Source organism: Cyprinodon tularosa, unplaced genomic scaffold (genome assembly GCF_016077235.1).
Source record: "Cyprinodon tularosa strain WSP-4 unplaced genomic scaffold, ASM1607723v1 ctg1239, whole genome shotgun sequence".
Lineage (NCBI taxonomy): Eukaryota > Metazoa > Chordata > Actinopteri > Cyprinodontiformes > Cyprinodontidae > Cyprinodon > Cyprinodon tularosa.
Window position 1 is genome coordinate 52979 of NW_024038047.1, and position 22141 is coordinate 75119.

General features: G+C 53.1%; 1 protein-coding gene across 1 annotated transcript; it reads left to right on the forward strand.

The window, feature by feature from the left end:
• The first annotated feature begins 3594 nt into the window (after positions 1-3594).
• Positions 3595-12339, forward strand: LOC119777414 (replication protein A 32 kDa subunit-like). The gene is made up of 9 exons (XM_038276282.1): positions 3595-3613; positions 3681-3718; positions 3806-3907; positions 7729-7842; positions 7922-7990; positions 8069-8176; positions 8853-8948; positions 10880-10977; positions 12126-12339. Exons 1-9 carry the CDS (start codon positions 3601-3603, stop codon positions 12199-12201), a joined length of 714 nt encoding a protein of 237 aa, XP_038132210.1. The 5' UTR covers positions 3595-3600; the 3' UTR covers positions 12202-12339.
• The last annotated feature ends 9802 nt before the right edge of the window (positions 12340-22141 follow it).

The window sequence follows — 22141 nt, forward strand, 5'->3', positions numbered from 1 at the left end:
CCAGCCCAGTCTAAACATTAGCACAGTTAGCGCCAGCCCAGTCTAAACATTAGCACAGTTAGCGCCAGCCCAGTCTAAACATTAGCACAGTTAGCGCCAGCCCAGTCTAAACATTAGCACGGTTAGCACTATCCCAGTCTTAACGTTCTAAGCTAACCAATCGACCGCTGTCTGCTTCTGTAGCTCGCTCCATTCGTCTCTGGACCTTGTGGTTCCTGGTTCCTGGTTCTGGAGCGAATAGAACCGGGCCTGAACAGTTAAATGAGGAAACGCTTGTGAGCTCAGTGAACTCTGTGATGGTGAACAGAGCTGGGCTGTTCTGGAGGACCAGTACCAGGCCAACAGGACAGAACACATCCAGGTCCAGCCGGGTCACGGACCACAGCAGAGGACCAACGGGTCCAGGCTGAGCCGCTGGTTCTGTCAGACTGTGGTGACGCTGCAGCGGATCGGATCAGAACCATGACAGGAAACGGAGGCGTCCTTCAGTGTTTCTTCAGAAGCTGCTGTAATAATATGAAGTAGAAGCTGCAGGTGGACCATCATGGAGGTCCTCAGGAGGAGGAGGAGACGTTCTGAGGCCGGATCGGACCAAACCGGACCGGACCGGTTCCTCATGCTCCCTGACAGCTGAACCAGAACCTGCTGGGTTCTAGTGGAACGTTCTGTTCAGCCCTTCTAAGCTGCTGCTCTGTTCCTTCTCCAGGTGCTTCACCCGTCATCCTCTGAGCTCCACGCAGAGCAGAGCATGATGGGTAATCCCCCCCCCATTGATTTGTTTTGCACAGTGTAAATATTGTACAGATCCTGGACTGATGCTGAGCTCTGTTTTCAAGAGCCTCAATGTTTCAGTTCTTCACTTTGCTTTTCTTTGACTCTGCATCGAGGCCCCCGGTGCATCGGGGCTCCAGGTGCATCAGGGCCCCCCGGTGCATCGGCCCCCCTGTGCATCGGCCCCCCTGTGCATCGGCCCCCCTGTGCATCGGGGCCCCCCGGTGCATCGGCCCCCCGGTGCATCGGGGCTCCAGGTGCATCAGGGCCCCCCGGTGCATCGGCCCCCCTGTGCATCGGGGCTCCAGGTGCATCGGGGCTCCGGGTGCATCGGGTCCCCCGGTGCATCGGGGCTCCAGGTGCATCAGGGCCCCCCGGTGCATCGGCCCCCCGGTGCATCGGCCCCCCTGTGCATCGGGGCCCCCCGGTGCATCGGCCCCCCGGTGCATCGGGGCTCCAGGTGCATCGAGGCCCCCGGTGCATCGGGGCTCCAGGTGCATCGAGGCCCCCTGTGCATCAGGGCTCCAGGTGCATCGGGGCTCCAGGTGCATCGAGGCCCCCGGTGCATCGGGGCTCCAGGTGCATCGGCCCCCCTGTGCATCAGGGCCCCGGCCCCCCCAGGATGCTGGATGTTTGTGGTTTGGTGTCAGAAACATCAGATGTAAAGATGGATGAAGCTTTCTGCCTGATCGGGTCGTTTCTGAAATAAAGTGGGTTTTTAAAAACATTCTTGCTTCATTGTTCCTCCTCTGCAGCACTGACCTGGAACCGGCTCCCCCCTCCCCCACCTCTTGCTGTCTGCAGCATCCATCATTTGTTGAGGCTGTTGAGCAGGTGAAGCAGACCTGCTAATAACCTTTAATAATGAACTATTATTTTGGCTCATTTAGCTCCATTTTTCAGTCATTTCATCGCTCACACGTTTAGAAATATCAAATTTGGCTGCATTACATCCATCATCTCGTTCCTTTTTCCAGTTACATCCTTTTGAGTTTATTTTTCATCACTAATTTTGCCAAAATGTCCAGGGTGGATTTTATGCTGATTAGATCGATTATTTTATGCTGATTAGATGTTTTCAGCCATCAGGTGATCAACATCTATAAAATCCCAGCAGCAAACTTTACCTGCTGATTTCACAGCAAGGTCAGAACTTTATTTTATTTTCCATCATCTTAGCTCGATGTTCCATCAGCTTTGATATAAACTGCAGCTGTAGCTCCGCCCCTGCCAGAGAGGAACCAGAGGAACTTCTGCGACTGATCCAATCAGCTCTGATCAACCAGTGTCCTGGATCACTGGTTGATCAGAGCTTCCACCAGCATAAAGCTCCACCTGGCAGAGTCTAAACTCAGATCATTTCTCTGATCTGCCGGCATCAGTGAACGACTGTTTACATCAGGGAGACTCTGGACCTGCGTCACATTAATGATTCAACAAGAAAGGTTCACATTTCCATAAATAATAGAAAATTTAGACAACCATAAGGAAAAAAACCTTTTAGTTTGACACATAAATTTAGCATTCAGTGATTTCACAAGAAGTCAGGACAATGAAAAAAATAACTTAATTTTGTAAATCACATTAGTTACATTTCCACTGAAGATCAGAAAACTGATCAAAGAGCAATCCTTAAAATACTGAATAACAAAATTCTGTATAAGTATCTTATAAATTTGTATAATATGTTATAATATAAAACGTATTTATCATATTAATATTTCATCCAGTTTGAGTTCAACTTAAATGGTTTTTAATGTGAATAAAACTGTAAAATCTGAAAGGTTATAAAATGTTTTTTGGTCTTTTAAAGATTTATTATCAGATTATCTCTGACTCTTTTATGATGTCATTAAAATGAGATCAAAGGCGCCTCCTGATCATCTAACTGATCGGCCTCCTTTGAAGATAACAAATTAATGAAGATAAAAGTTCAATTCAATTCAGTTTATTTATATAGCGCCAAATTCACATCATGTCATCTCAAGGCACTTTACAGTTCAACCAGATCATACAGTCAAATTGATACAAAGTTTTCTATCTAAGGAAAACCAGCTGATTGCATCGACTCATTGACTCTTCAGCAATCCCTCACACTAAGCATGCTTGTAGCGACAGTGGAGAGGAAAAACTCCCTTTTAACAGGAAGAAACCTCCAGCAGAACCAGGCTCAGTGTGAGCGGCCATCTGCTGAGGCCGACTGGGGTTCAAGGAGACAGAAGCAGAGATACAAAAAGCAGCTGTAAAAGGCGGCCCCGTCCAGGAAACACACAGCCAGGCAGACGAGCTCCAAGGCAGCTCCCATGCCAGAGGACGAAGAGAGCACATCCACTCAGTCACGGTCAGAGAAACAGGACCACACTGGAAAACAGGCCGATCTCCAACATCTATTAACAAGGGTGTTGATAGAAGCAGCACAGCTGATGTTTTTTTCCAGGATGACGTCACAGCCAAACAGGAACAGACGAGGCAAAGCTACTCTGAGGAAAAGCAGAGAGAGCAGAAGGTTAGAGATTGAACTAACAGATTCTGCAGAATAGGAGAACAGAGAGAGAATGAAGCAGAATGATGAAAGTTCATTGATCTGTTGTGCTGTAGAAGTCAGGAACGTTCAGAGAACAGAAGAAACGTTCAGAGGAACATTCAGAGAACAGGAGGAACATTCAGAGAACCAGAGGAACGTTCAGGGAACCAGAGGAACGTTCAGAGAACCAGAGCCAGTCAGCAGGCTCTGCTGTCTGATTGCTTTAACTCCACCCAGCTGCTGCTGAGCTGCCTGCTCAGTCAGCTCCTCTGTTAGATGCTTCAGGCTGTTTGGTCCTGGTGGACATGTGGGATCCAGGTGAGTGGAACATCATCATCATCTCAGACACCTGCTGGACCTCTTCAGACCCTTGTTGCTCCAACAGGCTGCAGTCACTCCAGCCAGAAAGCTGCTCCCTCAAAGGTAGATGTCTGCTGCATGTAGTAACACCACCTTTGATTTCTCAGAGGAACATCTCACCTGTTCCTGCTGTCCTCTCTCTGAGCACAGAGGGCCCACCTTCAGGTCTTCCCCTGCACCGTGTCCCAGCTGCACACTGCCGCTCAGCTCAGCAATGACTGCTTCTCAGTCTGGGACTTTGAGCTCAACCAGGTCAGTCCTCCTTTCATCCAAGTCCATACGTCTAAACTCTGTCTAGTGGAGAAAGTCCCTGTGGTTCCGCCACTCTGAATAAAGCTGCAGGGTCTCCACTGCTTTCATTGGATTGAAAGAATTCACTTCAAAATCCTGATGTGATGAAAACATCTCCAATAAGTTTGCTTTTTTCCAACTAACTTTATAAAGAGCTCTTGGTAACATTTCCAAGTTAATTTGTCTCCGTTCTCACCTTGGAAACATCAGTTTATTTTTCCTTGCACACCTTTTTCACCTGTGCAGAATAGGCTAACTGTTAGCATGTTAGCAGCCCTTTAAAAACGACTCGGTAAGTTTGACCAGAGAGGAGGTTTAACTGCAGTTAAACCTGAGCTGAAACCCAGGAAGGCTAAACTGGGCTAGCTTGGAGATATTAAGGATCAGCCTTGAAAAAACCGCAGCAATCCACCCTGATTACTTCAGTAAAGGATAAACATATATTTATCAGTTGTTTAATCATATGTCTTTAAGCTAGGAGGGAGTGTAGCTTCTGGTAGCTGCTGCCCTGCTGTATGATGTCCTTCATCTTCACTAACCGCCACAGTCCGCCCTACTGAGCAGAGGAACACCTGTGACTCAGACGCCAGGAGGTCCCCATGTCCTCCGGCAGCATGAGCCTATAGCAGCTTTAGGATAGCCAGTGTAAGTGGGGGCTGTGGCCCCTGAGGGCCCTAAAGGGGGGCCAAGACTCGGAGGGAAAAAAAGTCTGATTAACTTTATCACCATAGATAATTTAATGATTGATTTACTGATGTAATATAATATTATTTGTATTTAAATTGAGATGAAAAAAATGAGGATAATGAAAAGCGCAGTTTGAGGCTCTTCCTGTCTGACTGCGTTGGGGCCTCCCAGCATGGCCGACTGGTCACTGCTAACCACTGCAGCTCTCTGCTCATCTGTCTGTTCTAGAAACCAAACCTAGAGCAGCTCAGCGCCCCACGAACCCCTCAGAGAGGTTTTATTGGTTCTGTTTTTATAGTTTGCTAAAATGGGAATAATGATTTCATTTGAACAGGATCAGTTTCATATATAAGGTCGTGATGGCCGACTGCTGGGGAACGAGTGGTTCAAGCGAGGCAGGATTATTTCAGTAGAACGTTTAAGAAGCCGTTTAAAGTTCTGAACAAGGAAAACATAGAGCCTCAGATGTATGTGGCAGTGAAACTAAATCAAACGATTAATGAAAATCTGGTTCAATTAAAATGAGAAGATTACTTAAGTATAAAAATGGTGGATAATGTTCAGATATCAGTTAGAGGTTTCAGCTACGTTTTTAATCTACATTTAATCCAGTAGTGGAATTCAGAGCATCTACAGTTTTCTGGAAGATTATTCTAGATAATTGGAGCAGAAGAACTAAATGCTGCTTCTCCATGTTTGGTTCTGATCCAGTAGACCTCATAGGTCTGGCTGTTGATCCCCTGCCAACCAGTCTGGAATGGATTGTGTAATTTAGCCATTCAGTGATTTCTAGACTGACAGAAGGATTTTAAAATCTGAACAAAATCTACTTTCTATAGTTCTAGTGAGGACGCAGGCAGCAGCGTCTGGATCAGCCGTCTGATCTACTTTCTATAGTTCTAGTGAGGAAGCAGGCAGCAGCATCTGGATCAGCTGTCTGATCTACTTTCTATAGTTCTAGTGAGGAGGCAGGCAGCAGCGTCTGGATCAGCCGTCTGATCTACTTTCTATAGTTCTAGTGAGGACGCAGGCAGCAGCGTCTGGATCAGCTGTCTGATCTACTTTCTATAGTTCTAGTGAGGAAGCAGGCAGCAGCATCTGGATCAACTGTCTGATCTACTTTCTATAGTTCTAGTGAGGAGGCAGGCAGCAGCGTCTGGATCAGCTGTCTGATCTACTTTCTATAGTTCTACTGGCTTGGTCAGGCCATTGAAATGAATGGGAGTCATAATGTGTCGGTGGGTGGTTGATTCTCCTGGAGACGCTCTGGATGCATCCGGACCTTCACTCTAGAACCAAGAAACTTTGGAGCAGCAAGGAGGGATCAGAGACACAATCACCCTTTGACTGCAAACCCACCAGGATCCAGAGGGCCCAGCGGTCCAAGTCCCAAACCCCACCAGGACCCAGAGGGCCCAACGGTCCGAGTCCCAAACCCCACCAGGACCCCCGAGGGCCCAACAGTCTGAGGCCCAAACCCCACCAGGACCCAGAGGGCCCAACGGTCCAAGTCCCAAACCCCACCAGGACCCCCGAGGGCCCAACAGTCTGAGGCCCAAACCCCACCAGGACCCCCGAGGGCCCAACAGTCTGAGGCCCAAACCCCACCAGGACCCAGAGGGCCCAACGGTCCAAGTCCCAAACCCCACCAGGACCCAGAGGGCCCAACGGTCCGAGTCCCAAACCCCACCAGGACCCCCGAGGGCCCAACAGTCTGAGGCCCAAACCCCACCAGGACCCAGAGGGCCCAACGGTCCAAGTCCCAAACCCCACCAGGACCCAGAGGGCCCAACGGTCCGAGGCCCAAACCCCACCAGGACCCCCGAGGGCCCAACAGTCTGAGGCCCAAACCCCACCAGGACCCAGAGGGCCCAACGGTCCGAGTCCCAAACCCCACCAGGACCCCCGAGGGCCCAACAGTCTGAGGCCCAAACCCCACCAGGACCCAGAGGGCCCAACGGTCCAAGTCCCAAACCCCACCAGGACCCAGAGGGCCCAACGGTCCGAGGCCCAAACCCCACCAGGACCCCAGAGGGCCCAACAGTCTGAGGCCCAAACCCCACCAGGACCCAGAGGGCCCAACAGTCTGAGGCCCAAACCCCACCAGGACCCAGAGGGCCCAACGGTCCAAGTCCCAAACCCCACCAGGACCCAGAGGGCCCAACGGTCCGAGGCCCAAACCCCACCAGGACCCCGAGGGCCCAACAGTCTGAGGCCCAAACCCCACCAGGACCCCCGAGGGCCCAACCGTCTGAGGCCCAAACCCCACCAGGACCCAGAGGGCCCAACGGTCCAAGTCCCAAACCCCACCAGGACCCAGAGGGCCCAACGGTCCGAGTCCCAAACCCCACCAGGACCCCCGAGGGCCCAACGGTCCGAGTCCCAAACCCCACCAGGACCCAGAGGGCCCAACGGTCCAAGTCCCAAACCCCACCAGGACCCCCGAGGGCCCAACAGTCTGAGGCCCAAACCCCACCAGGACCCCCGAGGGCCCAACAGTCTGAGGCCCAAACCCCACCAGGACCCCGAGGGCCCAACGGTCCAAGTCCCAAACCCCACCAGGACCCCGAGGGCCCAACGGTCCAAGTCCCAAACCCCACCAGGACCCAGAGGGCCCAACAGTCCGAGGCCCAAACCCCACCAGGACCCAGAGGGCCCAACGGTCCAAGTCCCAAACCCCACCAGGACCCCCGAGGGCCCAACAGTCTGAGGCCCAAACCCCACCAGGACCCAGAGGGCCCAACGGTCCAAGTCCCAAACCCCACCAGGACCCCCGAGGGCCCAACAATCTGAGGCCCAAACCCCACCAGGACCCAGAGGGCCCAGCGGTCTGAGGCCCAAACCCCACCAGGACCCCGAGGGCCCAACGGTCCAAGTCCCAAACCCCACCAGGACCCAGAGGGCCCAACGGTCCAAGTCCCAAACCCCACCAGGACCCAGAGGGCCCAGCGGTCCAAGTCCCAAACCCCACCAGGACCCAGAGGGCCCAGCGGTCCACGGCGCAGCAGCAGATCCCCATCACCTCCAGCATCATGTTGTCTTTATTCTGCTGTTTATCACGTCTCTCAGCTTCAGCTTCTTTTCTCCTATTTCAGGTTTCTATTGTTGGAATCGTGAGAGGATTCGCTCCGTTTCTGACCAATGTTCAGTACTTGGTGGACGACATGACCGGTCCCCCCATGAATGTGAAGCTGTGGATTACCATGGAAGTCAGTGTCTGACTGGTTTACTATAGACAGCAGGACGCTGGGCGAAGCCAGGCTCGGTTCTAAACTCTGGTCTTTACAGGACTGTCTGCCAGCCTCAGCTTCTCCAGGCTCGTATGTTAAGGTCATCGGAAGCCTACGCACCCACGCTGTAAGCTAACCTAGCAAAGCAGGCTGTCAGCAGCGGGAAAATAAATGCCACCATGGCCTTTCTTCTCTCCATCAACAGGGACAAAGGTCTCTGCTGGCCATGAACATCCGGTGCGTCTCAGACTTGAACGAGATCAGCTCCCACATGTTGGAAGTGGTGCACGCTCATCTGCACCTCAGCAGGAAGGTAATAACTACTGCAGAACTAAGACTAACTGCTCAGAGTCACAGTTCAGCCCAGCTGATCTCTGAGCCGCCGCCATGTTCTTCTGCTGGGAGCATGGATTAAGCAGACGGTATGTGTGTAACAGCACAGCGCCTGCAGGTCGCTGCAGCATAGCTGCTTCCTGGGCTGCTGACCCCTGGGGGTGGCCGATGGGTATTACAGCTTAACAGTAATGAGAATTACAGCCATTTAAGCAGAACCACAGAGGGCTGACACTGATGCACGGCTGGCTGCAGCAGGACGCTGGAAAATCAGAACTTTTCTCATTTCTTTATGCTCACCGTTTGTTTGTGGGTGTTTAGATTATTTGGCAGTTGATGGTGGAACCAAAGACGTTTTGGCCGTGAGTCTTAACAAGTCTTTCTAAGTTTCCTGATGACAGGTTGGCCCACAGACCAATTTCCAAACTGGTTCTGTTACCAATTTGGCTGCTGATTGGCCATCTGGGACTAGACTGAAAGTTTTTCTCAATAACCCTTTTTATTCTTTGGAATAAGGCTGTTCCTGTCTGCTCTGCCGATGGGATTGGAAAGCATCAACTGAAGCCATGTTTTCTGGTCTCTGGATCATAACTTTATGGTTACCAGTATGTGTTGGACAGCAACTGGTTTTGCAGGTTCCTGTTTGTTTGCTTCAGGTCTTTGATGTGAACATGAACAGCACCGTGGTGCCGCGGCCTGACTGGAGCAGCGGGGTGCATCTCCAAGCGGGTCTGTCCACGGTCCAGGACCAGGTTAGTGGTTTCAGAAGGAAAGTTCAACCAGAACCTCCAGTTTATGCTGTAAAAATATGTCTATACCTGCCTCATTATTTTATCTTTATGTCCTGTTTAGCCAATATGGCTCTGGCAGTAGATGTTCCAGAGCTAGCTGATAGCTAACTGCTTTATTGCTGACATAAGGTTTTGCTTGGTAGTTCAACGTGAAACTTTATTAAAACGTATTTAGGAAGTAAAATCGTACAACAGAGACTGAGACAGAAAGGAGGGATAAGAACTAAAGGGAGAGAAAAAAACCTAAAAATATGACTTAATAACAGGTGTGAGTGGCCCCAGACTCGCCCTACAGGGCCCAGGATGGATTCAATTCTATTCTATTCAGTTTATTTCTATAGCTCCAATTCACATCATGTCATCTCAGGTCACTTTCCAGTTCAACAGATCATCCAGTCAGACTGATTCAAAGTTTCTATCTAAGGATAAATGGGTGATCCTGGCCCCAGATACCCAGTGGGACCCAGATCACTGGGACACAAGGAGGGCATTCATAAGGATGGCCACACCCACCAGAGAAGGGCAGACGAGAGCCCCCGGAGACCGACCCCCGAGGGGGCCAAACCCAAAGGGACCCAGTCCTCGAGGGGCCAATCCCCAGAGGCCATATTGCTGTGGTCCCACAGGTCCATGGCAGCCCGTGATGTCCAAGGTAGACCTGATGAGGGCCTGGACCCCAACCAAAGGGACAAGAATCCAAGTACCCTTGCCCTGAACACAACACACCAGACCCTACTTTAGGAGAGGAGCCCCAGGCAAGCACTGTCCGGGGACCCAGCCCCCCTAAGCCGAGCGCGGCATGCCAGCCACGCCCTTCTATCCCCTCCACCCGACTGCAAGCCAGGGGCAGATCAAGGATTTCAAAAGTGTGCGTACAACCAGAAGTGAAATCAGTTTCCCAGCCGGCGATGCACGGACCCCTAGTGGTCTGCCAGGGTATTGCAAGGGGTAAATGAAAATATTTTATTTCTTGGATATTAAAATAAAATAGGCCTGGGATCCGTTCTGCTTTCTGAGAACTTGAGTTTGTGTAAAGATGTCCCTGTCCTGTAGACATGTCCCCGACCCGTTAAAGTGTCCCCGCCCTGTAAAGACGCCCCCCCACCCGGTAAAGATGTCCCTGTCCTGTAGACATGTCCCCGACCCGTTAAAGTGTCCCTGCCCTGTGCTGACCACCCGGACCTCTGAACTTATAAGGGTCTTTTTTACAAAGCATCTTCATCAAACTCAGACTGTAATCCATGACAATAACGAAAATATTGGAGCATGAGATTAAAAAGAGCAACAGTTCTAAAGCTGCAGGAGATGCAGCAGGACAAGATGGCAGCAGGTTTATATCTGGCATATTATGGCAAGCAGCTGTGTCATTTATTAAGCTGCTGTTTTTCCATCTGTAGATCAATAAAATAGGTTTCCAGTGAGTTAACGTCTAAGTATCTAGTCAGCTACGGCAGGCTGTTTTCACATTAATCGACTTGAATAAATGTATGTATTTCTAAAATAATAAAAATGATGGGAATAAAGAGATCTGCCATTTATTTTTAGACACCCAGAATGTTTCTTTTAGGTATAAAAAAATGTATTTTGTTTGAATTGTTGAGGTGCATAACTTTCTTAGAGAAAGGAAAAACTTTTTATCTTATGTTTGATAAGCAGAGTTTTCATTAAACCTGAAGCAGACCTCAGCTTTAGAAGTTTAGACCGTCCCTTTAATTATCCCCTCCCTCCCTCCCTCCCTCCCTCTGCTACCTGTTTATACGTTAGCTCTGAAAAATTCAATCATCAGGAATGAATGAATGAATGATGGTTTAGTGGGGTCCTGATGATTTCCAACAGTGCATAGCGGACTGAGGGAGTAACAACTGATCTGTTTTCTTGTCTTTTCCTCTGAGGTTCTGCATCTGATCCGGGTGTTCTCTGTCCACGATGAAGGCATTGCTTTGTCTTACCTGAGAACTCAGCTGGATCACATCAGCATGACAGACATCAGGTACCCCCCCGCCGTTATTAACCAGCTGTAGTTAAACTTCCTGGCTGTCAGACGGCTGACAAACCTCCACGAATGTTCAAACTTTTCAGTCGCTACTTTCCAGCAGCCAGAAGTCTGTCTTTAAAGCTTTGGAAAGATTCGACATGAACAAAGCAGAACGCCATGAAATCAAAACAAAGATTTGTTCCGATCAGGATAATCTCTGTTAGAATCCGGCAGCTGCGTCCTCCAAGGACCCGGTCTACCTGGATACTTGGACTGGGTCTGCTGTGAGTTCAGCTATGGAATCAAACAGGTCCAGCCTTCTGCAGCCTAACCCACCCCTCACTCTACGTTCGTTCTGTTGCCTAGCAACCGTGACCATTGCCACACACAGCAGGGAAAGAATGGGTGCTAAAGTCCTCCTTGCTGTTCTGGGTGCTGATTACTTTCCTGAGGAGCTTCAGCAGCAGTGCTGTCCTCTCAGATATCACATCTATAATCCCCACTCTGCACAGATATTAGAATCTGAGCTTCAATTACAGCCAGAACCATTTAGGGAAAGATAAAAACTTTAGATAAACTAATCTTTACCCGTCAAATATCTGACTCAATAACCATTAAAACAACTATTTTCATTCATTTCAGACGGAACTTATTCACTGACTGGATTATATTAATCTAAACTTCCAATACTCACCACTGTTTGGCGCCATTTCCCCTTTTTCCTCTGACCACGGAGCAGACGGCTTGCTTGGACTCGCAATGAATCATGGGATATCCAAGGCTATGGAGGTGACAGCGGACCCATCCTTCAAAACGATGGCTGCGTTTATCGGCCGCATAACGGGAGGTCCTCCAATCCGATCAGGCGCTTCGGCGACGAGCTATGATGTAATCAGCCTGTGAATCTGACCTTCGGAGGACGCAGCCGCTGGATTCTAACTCTGCCTCTGTGAGCAACAAGAGATGTTTGGATGTGATGGTCTGGAATGTTCTGGTTTAGACTGGTTTCCCACCCATCAGATCCACCCTCTGATTAACTGCTGAACTCTACCAATGATGGGATTCCTGGCTGTGCGTTAGCAGGCAGCTAACAGGACATTGGTCTCTAATCTACAGTCAGACCCAGATGTTCTAACTAATTTAATCTGTTCTTGTTCATTCAGGTCTTCCTTGGAGTTCCTCCTAAACGAAGGTCACATCTTTTACACCATTGATGAGAATCATTTCAAGTCTGCATAAGATCGGCTCCCAGTGGAAGATGAAGGAAACTGGTCCTGGACCAGTTCTGAAACAAAGCAATCAATGATTATTTAGCGCTTTCTGCCAGAAGCGGCCATCTTTGTTTAGAGTTTTTCTTTGATCCCGGTTCCTGATCTGTTTGAAATTCATTGAAATATTAAAACTTTAGTTTGTTTTTTGAGCAGCTTGGAGTCTTTGTTTTTAAATCTTCATCTGTCAGCGGAAAGCTTTCCTTTGTTCCTGCATCGTTGATGCTGGTGGTGCTCCTGGTGCAAAGGTCTGCAGACTCAGGAGGTCCAGGAGGTTCTAGTAGCTCTGAAGCTGCCTGTTAATCTTCTTTAGCTTCACTGCCTTCAGTCAGGTTATTGCTGCTCTTACTCAGTTCTATACATTTTATTTCTATGGTTGTTATGAAGCTGGGTGTGTCCATCATCCATCCATCCATCCATCCATCATCCATCCATCCATCCATCCATCCTGCAGCCACGCAGTGATGAACCAATGAAGTGACTCCTCTTGGTGCTCATCTGTCTCTAATCTTTGTATTAAAGTAAAATCAGAGAGTGAGGAACGATGGAGGATCAGTAATTCCCTGGAGGGACCTCCTGCTGAGCTTCCATTTCTTCCATCTTTCTCCTTTAGGCTGAGTGCTGCTGTCTATGCTAATAGAAAGCCCTGGGGATGCTAATTTATACATTTTTCTCTATTTCTAAGCTAGCTGGTTATGATAATGGTCTTAATGTGTTGATAAAAATATCCAGTGAAGATCCAGAGCCCCTCTCCTTTCTGTCCTCAGTTCTGACAGCTTCATCTGAGCTCAGATCACCTATTGGACTTTATTCATGGTTACCTGGAGACCATCATTATTTTTAGGTTCTTTTTCAAAGGGATATTTTTCTAAACCCCAATACTAAAAAAATAGATTAAAGAGCATAAAGCTGATGTATGGATTTCCATCACAGAGGTCGAAGTCAAGCCTTAGCTGGTATAAATACTGACTGTTTTTAGATGAATGTCCATCATTGCCTCTGAGGCGCTCATAATCAGCCCTGGGACCGGACCGGACCGGACCGAGCCACAGGCCTCACGCTGCTGAGGATCATGGATGGTTCCGGCTGCTTCACGTCCATTTAGCATCAGATCCATCAGTGATCTCTGATCCAGGCTGGAAGGCAGCTATTATGTTAGCTATAGAACCTGCTGGGCGTTGGAGCTCTACTAGTGCAGCCTTCCATTGACGCCCAGTCATGGTGTGACTCTTTCAGGGAGCTGCACCAGAACCATGAGCATGAGCTCTGAGGAGGAGGTCTGGATTATTGCATGAATCTGGACTGAGCATCAGGTGTAGATCTTAGAGGCCTGAGCAGAGTTTTTATTCTAGAACAGATGGAGCAGGAAGAGACGAATTCAGAGACATCTTTATGTAGAGATGGCCTCCAGAAACATCTGGAGCAGACTGATGGTTGGAGAAACTCCAGCATCCCAGATCCACCCCAGTGTTCTGTCAGATCAGCATACCCCGTCAGACCAGCATACCCCGTCAGACCAGCATACCCTGTCAGACCAGCATACGCTGTCAGACCAGCATACCCTGTCAGATCAGCATACCCCGTCAGACCAGCATATGCTGTCAGACCAGCATACCCCGTCAGACCAGCATACCCTGTCAGATCAGCATACCCCGTCAGACCAGCATATGCTGTCAGACCAGCATACCCCGTCAGACCAGCATACCCTGTCAGATCAGCATACCCCGTCAGACCAGCATATGCTGTCAGACCAGCATACCCCATCAGACCAGCATACCCCATCAGACCAGCATACCCTGTCAGACCAGCATATGCTGTAAGACCAGCATACCCCTTCAGACCAGCATACCCCTTCAGACCAGCATACCCCATCAGACCAGCATACGCTGTCAGACCAGCATACCCCGTCAGACCAGCATACCCCTTCAGACCAGCATACCCCTTCAGACCAGCATACCCCATTAGACCAGCATATGCTGTCAGACCAGCATACCCCGTCAGATCAGCATACCCCTTCAGACCAGCATACCCCATCAGACCAGCATACGCTGTCAGACCAGCATACCCCGTCAGACCAGCATACCCTGTCAGATCAGCATACCCTGTCAGATCAGCATACCCTGTCAGACCAGCATACCCTGTCAGATCAGCATACCCGGTCAGACCAGCATATGCTGTCAGACCAGCATACCCCATCAGACCAGCATATGCTGTCAGACCAGCATACCCCGTCAGATCAGCATACCCCATCAGACCAGCATACCCCATCAGACCAGCATACGCTGTCAGACCAGCATACCCCGTCAGACCAGCATACCCTGTCAGATCAGCATACCCTGTCAGATCAGCATACCCTGTCAGACCAGCATACCCTGTCAGATCAGCATACCCCATCAGACCAGCATACGCTGTCAGACCAGCATACCCCATCAGACCAGCATACCCCATCAGACCAGCATACGCTGTCAGACCAGCATACCCCGTCAGACCAGCATACCCTGTCAGATCAGCATACCCCATCAGACCAGCATACCCCATCAGATCAGCATACCCCATCAGATCAGCATACCCCATCAGACCAGCATACCCTGTCAGACCAGCATACCCCATCAGACCAGCATATGCTGTCAGACCAGCATACCCCGTCAGACCAGCATATGCTGTCAGACCAGCATACCCCTTCAGACCAGCATACCCCTTCAGACCAGCATACCCCATCAGACCAGCATACGCTGTCAGACCAGCATACCCCGTCAGACCAGCATACCCCTTCAGACCAGCATACCCCATCAGACCAGCATACGCTGTCAGACCAGCATACCCTGTCAGACCAGCATACCCTGTCAGATCAGCATACCCCATCAGACCAGCATACGCTGTCAGACCAGCATACCCCATCAGACCAGCATACCCCATCAGACCAGCATACGCTGTCAGACCAGCATACCCCGTCAGACCAGCATACCCTGTCAGATCAGCATACCCCATCAGACCAGCATACCCCATCAGATCAGCATACCCCATCAGATCAGCATACCCCATCAGACCAGCATACCCTGTCAGACCAGCATACCCCATCAGACCAGCATATGCTGTCAGACCAGCATACCCCGTCAGACCAGCATATGCTGTCAGATCAGCATACCCCATCAGACCAGCATACCCCGTCAGATCAGCATACCCCGTCAGACCAGCATACCCCATCAGACCAGCATACCCCGTCAGACCAGCATACCCTGTCAGATCAGCATACCCCATCAGACCAGCATACCCAATCAGACCAGCATGCGCTGTCAGACCAGCATACCCTGTCAGATCAGCATACCCCGTCAGACCAGCATACCCCGTCAGACCAGCATACCCTGTCAGATCAGCATACCCCATCAGACCAGCATACCCCATCAGACCAGCATACCCCATCAGATCAGCATACCCTGTGAGACCAGCATACCTTGTCAGACCAGCATACCCTGTCAGACCAGCATACCCTGTCAGATCAGCATACCCCGTCAGACCAGCATACCCTGTCAGACCAGCATACCCTGTCAGATCAGCATACCCCGTCAGACCAGCATACCCTGTCAGACCAGCATACCCTGTCAGATCAGCATACCCCGTCAGACCAGCATACCCTGTCAGACCAGCATACCCCGTCAGATCAGCATACCCTGTCAGATCAGCATACCCTGTCAGACCAGCATACCCTGTCAGATCAGCATACCCCGTCAGACCAGCATACCCTGTCAGACCAGCATACCCCATCAGACCAGCATACGCTGTCAGACCAGCATACCCCAACAGACCAGCATACCCTGTCAGATCAGCATACCCCATCAGACCAGCATACCCCATCAGATCAGCATACCCCATCAGACCAGCATACCCCATCAGATCAGCATACCCCATCAGATCAGCATACCCTGTCAGATCAGCATACCCCAACAGACCAGCATACCCCGTCAGACCAGCATACCCCGTCAGACCAGCATACCCCATCAGACCAGCATACGCTGTCAGACCAGCATACCCTGTCAGATCAGCATACCCCATCAGACCAGCATACCCAATCAGACCAGCATACGCTGTCAGACCAGCATACCCCGTCAGATCAGCATACCCCATCAGACCAGCATACCCCGTCAGACCAGCATACCCTGTCAGACCAGCATACCCTCTCAGATCAGCATACCCCATCAGATCAGCATACCCCATCAGACCAGCATACCCCGTCAGATCAGCATACCCCATCAGACCAGCATACCCCGTCAGACCAGCATACCCACAGTCATGCATGTGCAGGATGTCAGATTATCATGTGAAATATTCTATTTTCAGCTGATCTGCTGCCCTCTGGTGTTCATGTCAGATGTTGCATCATATTCTGAGCAACCAAAGCTTTTAATGACAGAATGAGTTAAAGCAGCAGGTCAATATCTGCAGTGGTGACTCCTCTTCTTCAGGACATTTCTCCCTGGCTGCTGTCAATCAGCTTCTGGACCAAATCCTGACTGATAGCGTCCATTCTGCTCCATCAATGTTTGCATTTAGTCAGAAGGTTTCCGTTTGTCCGCCGTCTCCTGATGATTGACCTCAAGTTTCCAATGGGATTAAGATGAGGGGAGTTTCCAAGCCATGGACCCAACATCTCTCTGTTTTGTTCCCTGAGCCAGTTAGATACCAGCTTTGCTTTATGGCGAGGTGCTCCATCATGCTGGAAAAGGCATCATTCATCACCAAACTGCTCTGGGACGGTTGGGAGAAGTTGCTCTGGGAGGACATTCTGGTTCCGTTCTTTATTCATGGCTGTTTTTAGGTCAGACTGGGAGAGAGCCGACTCCCTTGGCTGAGAAGCAACCCCACCATGAATGGTTTCAGGATGCTTTACAGTCGGCATGAGACCAGACTGCTGGTAGCGCTCACCTGGTCTTCTCCCAACCAGATGTTTTCCAGATGTCCCAAACAATGGAAAAGGGGATTGCTGAGAGAAGATGACTTTCCCCCAGTCCTCAGCTGTCCCCTCCCTGGACCTTTAGCAGAATATCAGTCTGTCCCTGATGGTTTTCCTGGAGAGAAGTGGCTTCTTTGCTGCCCTCCTTCAGACCAGGCCTTGCTCCAAGAGTCTTCGCCTCACAGTGCAGATGCACTCACACCTGCCTGCTGCCATTCCTGAGCAAGCTCTGCACCGCTGGCAGCCCCATCCCCCAGCTGAAACACTTTTCAGAGACGGTCCTGGCGCTCGCTGGTCTTTCTTGGAGCCTTTTTGGCAGCAATGGAACCTCTCTCCTTGAAGTTGTTGATGATGCCATAGATTGCTGACTGAGGTGCAATCTCTCTAGCTGCCATTCTCTTTCCTGGTCGGCCATCTTTGTGCAGTGCAATGATGACTGCAGGTGTTTCTTTAGAGATAACCATGGTTCACAGCAGCCTCTGTTTAAAGTGTCCAGTGGCGTCATTCTGACTGAATCCTGACAGATTGATCTGCAGCCCTGTCCTCATCACCACCCACACCTGAGTTAACCTCCATCAGCCCCCTCCATCACCCACCTCCATCAGCCGCCTCCATCAGCAGCCTCCATCAGCCGCCTCCATCAGCCGCCTCCATCAGCAGCCTCCATCAGCCGCCTCCATCAGCAGCCTCCATCAGCCGCCTCCATCAGCTGCCTTCATCAGCCGCCTCCATCAGCCGCCTTCATCAGCCGCCTCCATCAGCCGCCTTCATCAGCCGCCTCCATCAGCCGCCTTCATCAGCCGCCTCCATCAGCCGCCTCCATCAGCCGCCTCCATCAGCCGCCTCCATCAGCCGCCTTCATCAGCCGCCTCCATCAGCCGCCTTCATCAGCCGCCTCCATCAGCCGCCTCCATCAGCCGCCTTCATCAGCCGCCTCCATCAGCCGCCTTCATCAGCCGCCTCCATCAGCCGCCTCCATCAGCCGCCTCCATCAGCCGCCTTCATCAGCCGCCTCCATCAGCTGCCTCCATCAGCTGCCTCCATCAGCTGCCTCCATCAGCCGCCTTCATCAGCCGCCTCCATCAGCCGCCTCCATCAGCCGCCTCCATCAGCCGCCTTCATCAGCTGCCTCCATCAGCCGCCTTCATCAGCCGCCTCCATCAGCCGCCTCCATCAGCCGCCTTCATCAGCCGCCTCCATCAGCCGCCTCCATCAGCCGCCTCCATCAGCCGCCTTCATCAGCCGCCTCCATCAGCCGCCTTCATCAGCCGCCTCCATCAGCCGCCTTCATCAGCCGCCTCCATCAGCCGCCTCCATCAGCTGCCTCCATCAGCCGCCTCCATCAGCCGCCTCCATCAGCCGCCTCCATCAGCCGCCTCCATCAGCCGCCTTCATCAGCCGCCTCCATCAGCCGCCTTCATCAGCAGCCTCCATCAGCCGCCTCCATCAGCCGCCTCCATCAGCAGCCTCCATCAGCCGCCTCCATCAGCAGCCTCCATCAGCCGCCTCCATCAGCTGCCTTCATCAGCCGCCTCCATCAGCCGCCTCCATCAGCTGCCTCCATCAGCCGCCTCCATCAGCTGCCTCCATCAGCCGCCTCCATCACCTGCCTCCATCAGCTGCCTCCATCAGCTGCCTCCATCAGCTGCCTCCATCAGCCGCCTCCATCAGCCGCCTCCATCACCTGCCTCCATCAGCCGCCTCCATCAGCTGCCTCCATCAGCCGCCTCCATCACCTGCCTCCATCAGCTGCCTCCATCAGCTGCCTCCATCAGCCGCCTCCATCAGCTGCCTCCATCACCTGCCTCCATCACCTGCCTCCATCAGCTGCCTCCATCAGCCGCCTCCATCACCTGCCTCCATCACCTGCCTCCATCAGCTGCCTCCATCAGCTGCCTCCATCAGCCGCCTTCATCAGCCGCCTCCATCAGCCGCCTTCATCAGCCGCCTCCATCAGCCGCCTTCATCAGCCGCCTCCATCAGCCGCCTCCATCAGCCGCCTCCATCAGCCGCCTTCATCAGCCGCCTCCATCAGCCGCCTTCATCAGCCGCCTCCATCAGCCGCCTCCATCAGCCGCCTCCATCAGCTGCCTCCATCAGCCGCCTTCATCAGCCGCCTTCATCAGCCGCCTCCATCAGCCGCCTTCATCAGCCGCCTCCATCAGCCGCCTCCATCAGCCGCCTCCATCAGCCGCCTCCATCAGCCGCCTTCATCAGCCGCCTCCATCAGCCGCCTCCATCAGCCGCCTCCATCACCTGCCTCCATCAGCCGCCTTCATCAGCCGCCTCCATCAGCCGCCTCCATCAGCTGCCTCCATCAGCCGCCTTCATCAGCCGCCTTCATCAGCCGCCTCCATCAGCCGCCTTCATCAGCCGCCTCCATCAGCCGCCTCCATCAGCCGCCTCCATCAGCCGCCTCCATCAGCCGCCTTCATCAGCCGCCTTCATCAGCCGCCTCCATCAGCCGCCTTCATCAGCCGCCTCCATCAGCCGCCTTCATCAGCCGCCTCCATCAGCCGCCTCCATCAGCCGCCTCCATCAGCCGCCTCCATCAGCCGCCTCCATCAGCTGCCTCCATCAGCCGCCTTCATCAGCCGCCTTCATCAGCCGCCTCCATCAGCCGCCTTCATCAGCCGCCTCCATCAGCCGCCTCCATCAGCCGCCTCCATCAGCCGCCTCCATCAGCCGCCTTCATCAGCCGCCTCCATCAGCCGCCTCCATCAGCCGCCTCCATCAGCCGCCTCCATCAGCCGCCTCCATCAGCCTCCTCCATCAGCCGCCTCCATCAGCCGCCTCCATCAGCCGCCTCCATCACCTGCCTCCATCACCTGCCTCCATCAGCCGCCTCCATCAGCCGCCTCCATCACCTGCCTCCATCACCTGCCTCCATCAGCTGCCTCCATCAGCCGCCTCCATCAGCCGCCTCCATCACCTGCCTCCATCAGCCGCCTTCATCAGCCGCCTCCATCAGCCGCCTCCATCAGCTGCCTCCATCAGCCGCCTCCATCAGCTGCCTCCATCAGCTGCCTCCATCAGCCGCCTTCATCAGCCGCCTCCATCAGCCGCCTCCATCAGCTGCCTCCATCAGCCGCCTCCATCAGCTGCCTCCATCAGCCGCCTCCATCACCTGCCTCCATCAGCTGCCTCCATCAGCTGCCTCCATCAGCTGCCTCCATCAGCCGCCTCCATCAGCCGCCTCCATCACCTGCCTCCATCAGCCGCCTCCATCAGCTGCCTCCATCAGCCGCCTCCATCACCTGCCTCCATCAGCTGCCTCCATCAGCTGCCTCCATCAGCCGCCTCCATCAGCTGCCTCCATCACCTGCCTCCATCACCTGCCTCCATCAAGTGCCTCCATCAGCCGCCTCCATCACCTGCCTCCATCACCTGCCTCCATCAGCTGCCTCCATCAGCTGCCTCCATCAGCCGCCTCCATCACCTGCCTCCATCAGCCGCCTCCATCAGCCGCCTCCATCAGCAGCCTCCATCAGCCGCCTCCATCAGCCTCCTCCATCACCTGCCTCCATAAGCTGCCTCCATCAGCTGCCTCCATCAGCCTCCTCCATCAGCCGCCTCCATCACCTGCCTCCATAAGCTGCCTCCATCAGCAGCCTCCATCAGCCGCCTCCATCAGCCTCCTCCATCACCTGCCTCCATCAGCCGCCTCCATCAGCAGCCTCCATCAGCCGCCTCCATCAGCCTCCTCCATCACCTGCCTCCATAAGCTGCCTCCATCAGCAGCCTCCATCAGCCGCCTCCATCAGCCTCCTCCATCACCTGCCTCCATAAGCTGCCTCCATCAGCTGCCTCCATCAGCCTCCTCCATCAGCCGCCTCCATCAGCCGCCTCCATCAGCCGCCTCCATCACCTGCCTCCATCACCTGCCTCCATCAGCCGCCTCCATCAGCCGCCTCCATCACCTGCCTCCATCACCTGCCTCCATCAGCTGCCTCCATCAGCCGCCTCCATCAGCCGCCTCCATCACCTGCCTCCATCAGCCGCCTCCATCACCTGCCTCCATCAGCCGCCTCCATCAGCCGCCTCCATCAGCTGCCTCCATCACCTGCCTCCATCAGCTGCCTCCATCAGCCGCCTCCATCACCTGCCTCCATCACCTGCCTCCATCAGCTGCCTCCATCAGCTGCCTCCATCACCTGCCTCCATCACCTGCCTCCATAAGCTGCCTCCATCAGCCGCCTCCATCACCTGCCTCCATCAGCCGCCTCCATCAGCCGCCTCCATCAGCTGCCTCCATCACCTGCCTCCATCACCTGCCTCCATCACCTGCCTCCATCAGCCGCCTCCATCAGCTGCCTCCATCACCTGCCTCCATCAGCCGCCTCCATCAGCCGCCTCCATCAGCCGCCTCCATCAGCTGCCTCCATCACCTGCCTCCATCACCTGCCTCCATCAGCTGCCTCCATCAGCCGTCTCCATCAGCCGCCTCCATCAGCTGCCTCCATCACCTGCCTCCATCACCTGCCTCCATCAGCCGCCTCCATCACCTGCCTCCATCAGCTGCCTCCATCAGCCGCCTCCATCACCTGCCTCCATCAGCTGCCTCCATCAGCTGCCTCCATCAGCCGCCTCCATCAGCCGCCTCCATCAGCTGCCTCCATCAGCCGCCTCCATCACCTGCCTCCATCAGCTGCCTCCATCAGCTGCCTCCATCAGCTGCCTCCATCAGCCGCCTCCATCAGCCGCCTCCATCACCTGCCTCCATCAGCCGCCTCCATCAGCCGCCTCCATCACCTGCCTCCATCAGCTGCCTCCATCAGCTGCCTCCATCAGCCGCCTCCATCAGCTGCCTCCATCAGCCGCCTCCATCACCTGCCTCCATCAGCCGCCTCCATCAGCCGCCTCCATCAGCTGCCTCCATCAGCTGCCTCCATCAGCCGCCTCCATCAGCTGCCTCCATCACCTGCCTCCATCACCTGCCTCCATCAGCCGCCTCCATCACCTG